The following is a 14201-nucleotide window of genomic DNA, read 5'->3' as shown; positions in this document are numbered from 1 at the left end:
ACTCACTAATATAACTATATGCCCAGGCACATAAGGAAAAGGCCTTTTATATTCTTATTTCTTGGTGTCAGTGAAAATCCAGGCAGGGCGTTCTGAATCAGCTGAGAAGACAGTTAAAAAAGTTTTTAAAAAATGAAAGTATGGACGACCTTGTGAGAGTCATCAGCTGTTCTTGTTTTGTTTTCTTGCTTCTGTGTGTTTTTGGCTTTGAAGCAGAGCTGTACTTTTTTTTAAAAAAATCTCCCCGGTGACGACCTGACATTAAATATAAAGCGCTTTGAGGCAATTGTTGCTGTGATTTGGTGCTATATAAATAAAACCAAAGTGAATTGAAGTGCTATTGCAGATCAATATTTCCATCATTTGTTCATGTGTTTTATTTTATCATTTCTCGTTCACTCTGAGAGTCACTGAGAGCACCAGGGGGATAAGTGGATGCTACCGAGAGTAACGTCGGGCTCAAAAAGCAGCACCGCTGCTCTCATTTTCTCCTCTCAGTGTGCACACAGACACGCATTGTAGTGGGTAACCATGGTAACCGTTCTCAGGTTATTATTTGCATGCAAAAGAAAGAACACAAGTACCGCTGTTGTCTAACCGAGTAACTAATATACTGTGCATGTATATAGTGCATATTACTTTACAAAGTCAGTGTGCACTCTGTGACAATAATGGGACTTTAGAAGAAAAAAAATAAGCCTTTCATTTGAAAAAATGTGATTGATTCAAAATAAAATACATAAGATGTGTGTGAAACAGAAGAGGAAGTGATGCAGCTGTGAAGACACATTTCACTGGATGGAAAAGAACCCGGTAATAAAAAGCAACAGATGCGTTGGATGCATATCTGTAGCTGCATGAAATATTGGCCTGTAGTCGGCAGCGGACCTGACGACTGTTCAGCTCTTATGGTAGGAAATACTGTCTAAATATGTTCCCTTTATGCAATGTTTTAAATAATTAGCTGACTCAATGAAAAAATAATCTGATGCTAAGTAACGAATCATCACGTTAGAAAATTACTGCACTCTTTTTTACAACCAGGACATGAAGAGAGAGCAGAGGTGATGACGAGTGCGGGAGTGAAGAAGAGCTGAACATCCCGAAGCAATAATATGATCATGTAAAACATAGCAAATAACTTTAAAATGAGTGAGACTCGTTCATGTGTGAGTTCATCCATCCATCAGAGTGAGACTCGCCTGCTGTGTGCAGCTTTATCTCGGGTTTCCAGGTGATATCCAGCAGTCTGCGCTGACGGTCGATCACTTCCTCGTACTGGACGATCGTTTTTTCAAACTCTGAGAAGATTTCTTCAGCAGCAGCAGTTAGTCGCTCGTTGATAAACTCTCTCAGATACTGAATTGAAGACATGGTTGCTCAAACGGCTCAAAGATTCAGCTGAGAGACGACAACAATACGACCGTCTTCCTTCTCTATCACACAGGAGAAAAGCTAACGGAACTTCCGCTCTTTCCTGTTTACTTCCGCCTGGTGTTACACAGCAAAGTTCCGACAGAGAAGGACAGGTTTCGTTCCCAAATCAGGTTACAGTACGAAGTTATATATTTATTTGTTTTTACCGCATTTCACAAAAACAAAACATTATTTTAACCATAATAAGTTGAATTTCAACTTAAAAAAATTCTCTGTTTAAACTGAAAACAGATTGTTAGTTTGAGTTCTTCTCATTTTTAAGAGAAATCGATTATTGGTTGGTCGACTCACTTTGTGTTCAGCTGCTCCATAAGAATAACAGATTTTCCTTTTATTGTTTTGTTTTAATTTTTCCCCACGTAAATATATTTAACTGTGTGCTGGCTTGGTGAAGCACTTTAGTTCAAGTGCTTAAAAATAAGAAAACAAAAGCACAAGATAAAATAAACAGGTTCACAGTGAATATGCAGATTTGAATAGGTGGGTAGTAGTAGGAGGGATTTAAACCGGGGGGAGAGAATCAAGGTTTCTTATATCTGGGGGTAGAGAGTTCCACAGCCTGGGAGCAGAGCAGCTGAAAGCGATGCCTGCCATGGTGCTGAGGTGGAAAGAAGGCACAGCAAGCTGGATAGAAGAAGCTGATCGAAGAGATAGTGCTTAACAGGTACGCAAGGTAGGCAGGAGCGAGGTTGTGAAGGGCCTTGTAGGTGAATAGAAGAAGTTTGTACACTATCTGGAATTTCACAGGGAGCCAGTGAAGCTCCTGGAGAACGGGGGTGATGTTCTGATCGGAGGGGGTTCTTGTAATAATGCAGCTGAGTTTTGAACCAGTTGAAGTTGGACATATTTTTGGGGGAGACCATGCAAGAGAGGATTACACTAGTCAATACGTGAGTTAACAACAATGGATCATATATCGAGTGCAGAGAGAGTATGAGCGTGCAGCGTTTAAAGCGTGGAAGTACTGACCTTACTTTGAGTTTGATTCCATAAAAAGTGACAAAAACATTAGTGTCCGTTGTGCGTGGGAAGAAAACTTCTTTTTACAGCGAAAAACCCTAAACAAGCACCGAGTAGCTACGACGTAATGGGAAACTCACAGAGAAACTCGCGGATTCTTCCACTGACCGCTGCACACCTGCACCAGGGTAAACCTCCGCCTACCCCACTCCTGCTTTACAGGTGAAAATAGAGCAACAGGACCGCTAGTCTTTGACTTTATTTATTTTCTGCTGTGTTTTACTTGCATCTATTTGAAAGATTGAGTGTAAACACACAAAAGACTTTATTTTATGTGCAGGAATGTGCAGAAAATAGGTTTAAATGTTAAACTAATTTCTTCAAGACAGAGAATGGTGCATATAATTTAATTTTTGCTTGATGCATAAAGTTAAAAGATTAAAACTAATAAAACTGTCAGGGTTCTGGGTCTGAGCAACCCAGGATCCCTGAGCAGTTATGGGCTGGTTATATTATATGTATATTTGGTGTTGCTGTCCCTCTTCTCCCTGTTTGCGGATGTGTGTGTGTATGTGTTTCTGCGAGCGCCGGTTTGCGGGCGCCTTCAGGCCTGGTGGGTGTGGCCCTGCTGGTGGACTGGCCACACCCGAAGCCACACACCTGCTCCCGATCAGGCCTCGTCGGGGGAGCTACTTAGGAGAATCTTGGAGCTCCCACCGACGCGGGATCATTGTGTGAGACTCCACGTCCAGTTGAGCCTAGTTAGTGTATGTGTATGCCCGCAGTTGTATGTGTCCTGACGGCTGCTTCTATTGTGTCCCCAGGAGAAGTGTGGAGCGCCAGATCGCAGCCAGCATGAGGAGTGCTGAGACACGGACTGTTCACGGAGAGACACGACACGGGAGTCAGGGGAAAGCACGGGGATTTATTGTTGTTATTTCCACACACTGTAAATAAACGCACTGTTTATACACACCGCGCCTGGGTCCTCCTTCCCCACATCCCCACGGTCTGCCAGCCAGACCGTGACAAAAACAAGTTTTAAAAAGAGACTTTTCCATTTGATTACATTTTATATGATGGATTATGCAGAAAAAGTAGAATTGGGCTGAAAGATCTATCACTTTATTACCTATTCAGGTTGTAAATCGTGTTTTTAAAAAGTAACTAAGTAACTAAGTAATTAATTACTTTTGAAAATAAGTAATCAGTAAAGTAACAGGATTACTTTTGGGGGGAAGTAATCAGTAATTAGTTACTGATTACTTTTTTCAAGTAACTTGACCAACACTGGTGCCGGCTGAGACAAACAGCTGATTCTGTGTCGTAAAGAATTATTTCATGAAGTGTGAGAGATTTTCTGTATCTGTGCTTGTGTCAGTGGAGCTGAAGCAGCCTGTTAGACAAGGAGCTCTTAGTGTAAGATAACTGTAGATAACAGCTTGTTCAGTGACCTTCTCTCCACCACAGATTCCAATATATCCAGTTTGCATTAAGCCTTCCTCATCACTTTATTCAGTTTGTTGGTGTCACCAGAAATGTGGCTTACAGGAATACAGCTGATCACCTGTGTGGATTTTATGTGCTGATGAGTCAGTAAAATATTTCCCGCAGGTGTTACAATCGTACGATTTTTCCCCAGTATACATTCTGCTGTTGTCACAGAAGAGGTGATCATTAGGGGTGGGCTTTGATAATCGATTTATCGATTAAAATCGATTCTAGCTTGGATAACGTGATATCGATTCATTAAAATCCTGAATCGATTTTTTAATATAAATTTATTTTGCCCAAAATGCCAGAATCTCAGGTTAAACCTCACAAAATTTCAACAAACAGCTAAAACAGTAAATGAGAGCAGGAACACAGATTCTGCACAAAGTTGTAAACACAAAGCGCGGACCCGCCGACAGATCAGAATCAGTGAGATGTGGCGTTTCTCACCCGACGGCACTGACCGCGCTTTGTGTTTATGTCCTTTTTGCACTGATTCTAAAGCTGTTAGTTTCATCTCTCTCCAAACAATATTGACCGAACCAGCAGCAAAAGAAGATCCAAACTACACATAAACATCGTGATGAATTCCCTCGGACTTTTGCTGTTTTGCCACGAAATAAAATCACACTTCATGCACAGCTCTCGCTCTCTCTCTGTACTTCAAGAACAGTTTCCTGTCTAAAAATGTTTTCTGCATTATTTGCTTGCTTGTTACGCACAAGTCTACTGTTGTTTACAGCGCTGTCGGCCGCTGTTTTTTTTCCCTTTTACTTACTTCTGAAAAGAAAACCGAATTTCTGCTGTTCAGTAGGCTTCTGAACAAATTTAAACTTTTAAAAATTATGCAAAATGTGTCTGTGTTTTATCTTCAGCTACTTTGACACAAAGGCATCTGCTTTGATGCTCACACCTTTGATAAAGCCTTCCAAGTGTCAGCTTCCTTTTTATAGATACAAAAATATATAAATGTACTGATCTGAATAACAATATTTCTGACTGTCTGAGGCAAAATTTCCCAGATTCAAATCTAACCGAATCATGGATTGAATCGATTCTAGAAATCAGTGACGATACCCAGCCCTAGTGATCATTGTTACCTGTGTGGACTCTGAACTGTGTATTTATATTCAGGACTTATTCTTTCAGATTTATTCCCAAATATCCCATGTGTCAGAAACACATCGACTCCCTATCTCCATTGTCACACTGAATATGTAGGCAGGGAGGGGGTGTCTTCTTTTTGGCTTGGACACGTACAGCTCTACATTTGGAGTTGATCTTGACTCTAATATTCACTTCCTATCTGATCTTGACTTTCAGCTTCAGAAGAGTTTTAACTGTGTTTCTATTAAAAAATTTTGTCTTTCAGACTCTCAAAGTGCTGAACACTACAAGCCACACTCGCCCTTCACACACTGATGTGTTTAAGGATCACTGACTTTTCACTTTGTAGACTTCCTGCTGCCACTGAAAGCAGAGCAGCAGAAAGACGTGCTGAGTGTAAAGCTGTCAGCAGGGGGAATAACACAGGGCTGTGAATGAGTCCTGTCACTGTGATCAGGCTCCTCCTTCTAATCCACCAACTTAGTGTTGATGAAGACTAAACAGAGAGATCACAGCTTCTTTATACTTGCTGTAGCTCACAGTTACTCTACACTGCAGATATGACGCCTCTGTTCATCTCAGTGCTGCTGGCTGCTATGTGCCTCGGTATGAAGACAACTCTGTTTCTTTGATATCAACATTGACATGATTCTTTAACAGCACACTGATACTGTTTGTTGGTGTTTTACAGAATGCAGAGCACAAAAAGACAACGTGCTGCAAGCACAAGCAGAAAAGAGAGTGCTGCTGAAGGAGGCACAGTAACACTTCACTGTCTCTATAACACCAGCAGTTTAACAGCTCCTTCTCTCTTCTGGTACAAACAGGATGGAAACAACAGCCCCAAATTCATCCTGAGTCGTGTTAGCAGGGATGATGGAAACACAGCAGACGAGTTCAAGGAGAGATTTTCCTCCACACTGGATTCCAGCAGCAGATCAGTTCCTCTGAAGATCCAGAAGCTTCAGCTGTCTGACTCTGCTGTGTACTACTGTGCTCTGCAGCCCACAGTGACAGGAAACAGCAAAACTCTGTACAAAAACCTTTGGAGCAAAGACAACAGAATACTCCACAACATCCACTAGAGGGAGCCACACACTGTTAAACCTCTGCCCAGTTGGGTTTGTTGTAGTGACAATTTGAGCGAATAATGTTTATTGTGTAAAATAACAGAAATTATTCAAGATAATCAGTCACGTGACACAAGCTATTCACTGAAATACAATAACAGCTAGCTAACGTCATACTTTCAAATACAACAGAAACTTAATGTCTATTATTTTGTGATGAATCTACTTCCTGCTTCTTCAAAATGTTTGTTCACACAGCAGCAGAGGTAAGGATGAAACAGAAAGACAGAACTGTGTCACATGACCACAGATGTTTCTGCAAAAGCTGCTGCCCACATTCTGCAAGAATACAATGAATCTAACCCCACTAACTGCATGGAGGAAGCCAGAGAAAACCCAACCCAATAAATAAGGATGTGAGTTATTGTCTCTTCACTGAGGATAGACTGACAAGAAACTTTTTTCTCAAATACAGTAAGTACAGGAGATTTTAACAGGTGAAATGTTTAATTTAACACTTGCAGAGGAACAGAAATCATCAATGAAAATGCTAACTACCTCTATATATGAGCGTCCCACCACGCCTTGAGTCTAAAACTCTACAAAAAAGCTAAAAGTAACAGAAAACTAATGTCAATGAATTAAATGACCAAAAGAAAATGAGACAAATAAATGATATAAACATCAACATTAAAAAATCATATCTAAAATAGCTTTCAAGTTATTCTTATTAAAAGAATTGGAAAAGCAGCATGATGGTGCAGTGGTTAGCACATTTTTAAAAAATCTCAAATTTATCACAGTGTAGTCTGACAGCTGGAGGTTCGGCTGATCTCACAGGATTACATGCAACAAACTAGAACACAGGGTAAAGCTGTACTCTGCGGAAACACAAATCTAAAATAAATATTTTATTTCCATTTATTTTATCACTCACTGGCCTTTCCATGCTGCTGTTTATTTTTAAAATGATGGATGCACCTTATAAGACACCTTTAAACATGAAAGGTTACTGTCCAGAACCAGAGCACAAACAAACAACTTGAAATGAAATAAAATTTAAAAGAAATTAATTTCATTGATGAAGCAGGTCTTCTCGGTGTGTGTTCTGTTCTGTGATGTAGTAGCTGCAATGACAGCACTGCAAACGAGATATAAGAGCAGAAACCAAACGTTTGCACTTCATTCAGTTAGGAAACAGTTTAACAACTTCTACATAGAAAATGTTTTCCTCAGTACTGTTGGGCAAGCTACTTTGAAAAAGTAATTAGCTATAGTTACTTCTTGAAAAAAGTAAGTTATTAACTAAGTTACAATATTATAAAAGTAACTAAATACAAAGAAAAGTAACTATGGTGTTACTTTAGAAAAAAAGTTTAACCCTCTGAGGTCCAGGGTTGATTTGACCTCTACATTTCAACTTTCAAGAACTTTTTATCATGCCTTGTTTGGTATCATTCTTTTCAGCACAACCTCACATCTGAATTTACAGTTATGTTTTCAATAATACAATTGATTAAAAAAAATATGTAAATTACCAAAACAAACAACCCCCCACCCCCATGAAATCTTTTTTTTTTTTTACTGTAACAACAACAAACATTTAACAAATCATTTTCATAACATGAAATGCAAATAGAAATTGTACATTTTAAAAACCTATGCAGGAGTTTTTGCAAATAAAAAAAGTTATATGCAACTATTTACCTAAAAATGCAGCAAAGACTTTTTTTTAATAACCATTTTAAACTATTTACAGAACACTCTGCATTAAATAAGATGCCACACAAATTATTTGTGCCACCACGTTATCTTAAATTGGTCATGTAATTGGTTTACCATGACTACTTTATTCTTCCTCAGCCAACCAGTGGGACTTGTGTGACTGTTTCGCCCCACTAGCTCCCAGCAAGATGAACACAGCTTCAACGATCTGTGTGTTGACAAACTGTAACATGTCCGCACCGCATTTTCTTCATAGTAACAGTAACAGCAACAGCATTATAACGATAGAAATAGTAATTAGTTAGATTACTAATTACTGAAAAAAAGCAATGGTGTTATCCCTATCACTGTTGCTTGGGTACAGAATTGATAATGCCCTTAAAACATTTTGTAAATAGAATAATTTGTAAAAATGTGCCACTTCCACCTGCTTTTAAAATGAAACTCTAACCATAACCTCCTCACTACCATGCTGTGTTTACCATTAGTTCCCATGCTGACTTATGTTTAACTTTGCACTCAACACAGCTTGCTAAACTGTTAATTTTGTTAAAAGAGTACACCTCTACATGTGTATTTTCATGTGACGCAACAAGTGAGCACGATATCTAAATGAATTCCCACAAGTTTTACAATGATATGGTTTCTCACCTGTGTGTATTCTTATGTGCTCTTTTAAATGACTGTTACGCTTGAACATTTTCCCACATGTTTTACAATGATATGGTTTCTCACCTGTGTGACGTTTTGTGTGTATCAAAAACAAACTTCTAAGTGAAAATGTTTTCCCACATGTTTTACAATAATAAGGTTTCTCACTTGTGTGAATTTTTTTGTGCCTCAATAAGCCATTACTACGTGCAAACATTTTCCCACATATTTCACAGTGATGTCGCTTCTCACCTGTGTGCGTGATCATGTGGACAGTCAAACCATTTGTCTGTCTAAAACTTTTCCCACACACTTTGCAAGAATATGGTTTCTCACCTGTGTGGATTCTCATGTGTTTCACTACAGAACCACTACGTGCAAACATTTTCCCACATGTTTTACAGGAAAACGGCTTCTCCCCTGTATGGATTCTATAATGTCTTTCCATTTCATAATTATATTTGTAGGCTTTTCCACAAACATCACATTTTAAAGACTTTTTACTTTTGTCAGACTTGCACTCACTGTCTGGCGTAGGTTGGTGTTCTACATTATTGTGACCTTTTTTTTTATTTCTTCGTGATTGTGAATCTTTCTTCCTTCCTCCCTGATATTGTCTCACTGCTACAGCAGAGCTGACACAGTTGACTTGGTCTCTTTTTGGTTCTGGTTCACTGTGGTCTCTTTCCTCAGCAGCAGTCACCATAAAGGCATGAATCTCCTCCTTCAGTACCAGCTGCTCTCCTTCCTGACTGCTACAGAGTTGCTCCTGTTCCTCTTTAATCTGTGGGGCTTCTGGTTCCTCTTGGTCCAGATTGGAGCTCCTCTCCTGGTTCCAGAGCTGCTGGTCAGCAATAACTTCCTCCTCCTTACAGAAATGCTGCTGTGGGACATCTGGAGGGGAAAAAGGAGACAATTAAAAGAAAGGTGATGTGAAAATAGAAAAATAAAATCATACTGAGCAAATATACTGCACAAAAAATAAAGTGCAATAAAAATAAATGTAATGTCCATATCCATGTTGCAGAGTGCGCCGCTATTTCACTCCTCTCACACGCAAACTAAAATCAGCTGATTGTAGTGCAAGAACAATGGGATCAATAACCAGACAGACTAACAATTGAATTACTTGAATTGGACTACTGGGAACCAGTTCTTTAGGATAGCCAGTGCCCAGCAGTCCAGGTCCTTGGATTCCCGTCCCTAACCCACTCTGCTACTTAACTGACCAGATCAATATGCCAGTAGTTTGACTGACCTGATGCTATACTCTGGTTAAAAAGCATTCCTTTAATTTTTCGAGCAGTGCATACTGTTAAAACAAGGCTTAAAAGTATGAATGTCAGCCAGAAAAACACAGAAAGTTTACACCTCTTGTCAGTGCTGATGATGACTGACACCAGCTGTTGAAAATACGAGATCAATGCAGAAATGTTGGCTAAATCCTCACAGGTAACAGATAAATCAACTCTCATTAAAAATAAACTCTCATTAAAAATCAGCTACAAGGAAAAAAGGCCACAAATGAATACAGAGAGAATACAGACCCTACTCCACAAGTTAGCCCATGAACAGAGAAAGTCCTGTAAATTCACAGTAACTGCCGTCTCCTTACAAATGTTTATTAGATTGACCACACTTATACAGACTGTATATAACTACCAACTCTCCAGCCATGTTGATGGATTGCCTATATTGGCTGGAAATATTCATTTCCAGAGGAAAGACACAGACAGGAGATGCTTACAGGATGTGATGTGACAACACTAATGAACTATTGATGTGTCATATTTGTCCAAGGCGTATTTCATTGTTATGGAAAAAGAGAATATTAAAATCATGATGAACAGGGGTGGTGATTTCTATGACTTTGTGTATATAATTTGGAATTTTGTACAAATGTAGGCCAATAATAAATATATGATATCATTTCATTCTTCAAGGTTTATTTGCATGACGCACAAACAGACACAACTGAAAGGTACAAATGTGTTGTGCATCAAACGAATTCAAACGTGGTGCAGATGTGTGTCACAAGTTGATCTGGCTGTAGGCTGTGGCACTTGGCCAGAGGTGGCGCTGGTTGACTCGAGTCCATGTTAGTGCACAAAGTAAACTGCTCGCTTTAGTTGTGAAGCAAAAACGCTGAAACCGGAGAAATAAAACGATAACGACGACTAGAGTCTCCCGATCGTTTACTCTTGCTGTCCTGTGAACAACATCGGCGTGGTGTTAATTGTTTTGCCGTTTTCGCGATCGCGTCACGCATGAGGATATCACCAAGTGGTACATAAGTACATTTCGCTTACTTACAACTCCAAAAAGTCCCCACAATCAGAAACGTCCCGCAGAGCTGTGATCAGGATCCTCCCTCAGAGGGACACTCACCTGTCCTGTGCAGCTTGATTTCGGGTTTCCAGGTGATATCCAGCAGTCTGCGCTGACGGTCGATCTCTTCCTCGTACTGGACGATCGTTTTTTCAAACTCCAAGAATATTTGTTCAGCAGCAGCAGTTAGTCGCTCGTTGATAAACTCTCTCAGATACTGAACTGAAGGCATTGTTGCTGACTCAGCTCACACACACAACACAGTCTCTGTGCTCAGGCACACACACGATAATAAAGGACGATAATGGCGCCTTTCCTTTGTTTACTTCCGCCTGGTGTCACGCGGTGAGGTTCCGGCAGCACACGAGTGTTGCCTTTAGTTCCTCTTTAACGTCTCGGTTTGTTACAGTAAATGAATAAATGATTGTGAGCAGCAAGGCTGCCGTGAGAAGCGAAAACAGATCCACGAATGAATTAAACTCCATGCAGGCTGTGGAATAAAAATAAAGGAAATTATTTTGACTGTTTAGCTTTCAGTGCTGACTTTCATTTAATTTTTGATACATAACTAAATAAATCCATCATATTGATATAAAAATATCAAAGACAAAAGAGCAGAAACTGCAGCAGCTTTTTTCAGCTGCTGTATCAAATAAAAGGAGTAAAACCTTTCAGGTCTTTCAAATCTGACTCCAACAGTTTTCTCAGAGGTACACTTATTATTACACGAGCTGTAAATGTTTACTGGTTACAGATTTACATAAATGTAATATTTTACTTTCAAAGTGGAGCCCAGATGTGAGTGTTTAGTGGATGTTCTTTGGCTCAGACACCACAGAGAGAAGAATTAGATGCTCTGTGTGAACAAAGTTGAAGCAGGAAAACTTTAAAGAGCAGCACGAAGCACAAACTGTGCAGGACCTCATGAAGACACACAAGCTGTCATCAGGATTCAACAGGGCACATCATGACAACAAAAGCAGCTCCTCCTCCTCCTGACTGCAGAAAACTGTCTGACTCCAGCTGTGAACATCAGACCACTCACAGCTCACAGCTAATAACCCCAAAGACATGTTGCTGCACCTCTTTTGCTTCTATCTCACATTATAAGTGAGTTTAAGAACAGGATTAGGGGAAAGAGTTACAGGAGTCTAATGTGGGCTCAAGAAGAGAGAAACACTGTGAAGAGTTGGAAATCACTCCAATTCTGGAAGTAGAATAGGCAGCAGGAAATTGACTTTATAAGTCATATTTTTTTCAGTGCGCACATTTGTGATGTCATTATTTGGTGCTCTGAAGTAAAACATCCTCTGGTAGCAGTGTGCATTGGACCCTGTGTGCAGTAAAGACTGTTAGTCCGAGTTATGTTGAATTAAAATCACTGCTGTATAAATAAATCAAATTCAAAATAAAAGCCTTCCTGTGTAGTTTTATTGTGAAAAGATTTGTTTCAGTGCACAAAAAATGGGTCTGACTCCTGCATCATAAACCTTTTAAACCAATTTATACTCCAGTCCTTCTATTCATTAAAAATAGAAACAGAAGTGGTGCAGTGGTTGGCACTCTCCCCTCGCAGACAGAAGGTCCTTGTGGCTTATCTCTGGGTACTCCAGCTTCCTCTCACAGTCCAAACACGTGGATGGTAGTTTAACTGACGAGTTTCAACTCGACATCAAAACATACAAAAACATTAGAAACTGAACCTCAAAGGTTGTTTGACTCTAAACCTTTATAAAGTTGTACATGTTTTTTCAGCCTCGCCTTCCCAGACACTGTTTTCTCTAGATGGGAATAACGGCGTTACAAGTAATGGCGTTACTTTTTTCAGTAACGAGTAATCTAACTAATTACTATTCCTATCGTTACAACGCCGTTACAGTTACTAACAAGAAAATGCGATCCGTTACTATTTTTTAACAAACGGATGGTTGAAGCTGTGTTCAGCTTACAGCATCTTATATCAGCTGCAGGAAGTACAGCTGTAAGTAATCTGGACGCTACAGCTTTAAGCAGCTGCGCGCTCCCGCGGACGGCAATCACGATCACTGTCTAGCACAACACCTGGAGCTAAGGGGACAAAACAATCGCATGAGTGCTGCTGTTTGACTGAGGAAGAATAAAGGAGTCGTGGTCAATCACATGACCACTTAAAGACAAAGCAACAAGGTGACATATATCAGTTTATAAATTGTGTTGATAGGCCACGTAAAACCAGAGTCATGATAAACAATATATACACAGCGTTTTATTCCTCAATAGTTTTGTCACGTTTACTGTCTAAGGAGAGCGCAGCGAGACCTCTCTGCTCATGAGCAAAAAACAAGAACAACAAAAAACAGGGGAAGTTTTAGGAGTGACGGAGAGAGAGAGAGCAGAAAAAGAGAGAGAGCGAGTTTTGAGATGTGAGAGATTTGTGACGTTTAGCGTGTTTGGAGTGTGTAGTTAATGTGTTGTCTTGTGTAGTTAGTGTGTAGTGTTGTGGATAGTTTTGTGTTGTGTGTCAGAACAATGAGGCGACTGCTGTCTCCAGGTAGAAACAGGAGTGACACACCTGCTGCTGTCAGACCTGCAGGTATCAGGCTGTGATGTTTCCTTTATAGTGGACAGAAAGTATTTTTTTGGAGTGGCACAAATAATTTGTGGCATCTTATCGAATGCAGAACAGTTGATTGTTCTGTAAATAGTTTGAAATGGTTATTTAAAAAATTGAGGTAAAAGGTAAATGGATGCAAATAACTTTGTTTGTAAAACCTGTGCATATGATTTAAAAATTGACAGTTTATATTTGCATTTAAAGTTATAAAATATGATTCATTAAACATGTTTGTGGTTGTTATGGTAAAAATATAACTTTTTCTACTCTGATTTTATGTTTTTTGTCTGATTTTAGATCAATTGTGTTAATACAGTTTGTCAAAATAAAAACATAACTGTAAATTCAGACACGTGAGGTTAGGGATACCAAACAAGGCAAAACAAATAGTTTTTAAAGGTAAAATGTGGAGGGAAAATCCAAAGTAGTTAAAAATTCCCAATTATACCCTGGACCCTAGAGGGTTAAACTTTTTTTTTTTAAGGTAACGCAATAGTTACTTTTCAAGTAATTAATTACTTTTAGAATATTGTAACTCAGTTAACGAATCGAACCACCAATGTTCCGATCAGTAGATGATCAGCTCTATCTGCTGAGCTACAGCCACCCATTGGATAAAAACAAACAAAGAAAGAAAACAAACAGCTGTTGTGCATTTTTGATTTATATCATAATTGTAAAATTCTAACTTTAATTCAACAACACAGTAGATTTCAGTTTTTTGATACACATGGAAAAGACAAAACAACAACAAAATTTAAAAATTGATCACATCGCAGTCTGACAGCTGAAGACGTCAGGCTGATCTGACTGTTCAGGAAAATAATGCAGAGGCT

At 39.3% G+C, this 14201-nt stretch overlaps 2 protein-coding genes across 7 annotated transcripts in view; one reads left to right on the top strand and one right to left on the bottom strand.

The window, feature by feature from the left end:
- Window positions 1–11077, bottom strand: part of LOC102781819 (uncharacterized) — a 32678-nt gene extending 21601 nt beyond the window's left edge. The window contains exons 1-4 of one of the 3 annotated variants that reach the window (XM_087831927.1): window positions 10833–11077; window positions 9163–9338; window positions 5962–5991; window positions 1203–1299 (exon numbers count right to left, since the gene is read on the bottom strand). In XM_087831927.1, the coding sequence (XP_087688053.1) occupies window positions 1203–1299; window positions 5962–5991; window positions 9163–9338; window positions 10833–11004 (475 nt within the window). In that variant the 5' untranslated portion in view covers window positions 11005–11077. Of the gene's footprint in view, window positions 1–473; window positions 479–1198; window positions 1466–5961; window positions 5992–9162; window positions 9339–10832 lie in introns of those variants that run through there. The other 2 variants (XM_087831926.1, XM_087831925.1) reach the window with 2 other exon arrangements.
- LOC148097218 (uncharacterized) overlaps window positions 1–14201 on the top strand; it is a 532237-nt gene that overhangs the window by 233831 nt on the left and 284205 nt on the right. The gene's annotated exons all lie outside the window — the stretch shown is intronic.

This window comes from Neolamprologus brichardi, chromosome 18 (genome assembly GCF_056152115.1).
Source record: "Neolamprologus brichardi isolate AB-2024 chromosome 18, ASM5615211v1, whole genome shotgun sequence".
NCBI classification, from domain to species: domain Eukaryota; kingdom Metazoa; phylum Chordata; class Actinopteri; order Cichliformes; family Cichlidae; genus Neolamprologus; species Neolamprologus brichardi.
This window is presented reverse-complemented; position numbering and strand designations above follow the sequence as displayed.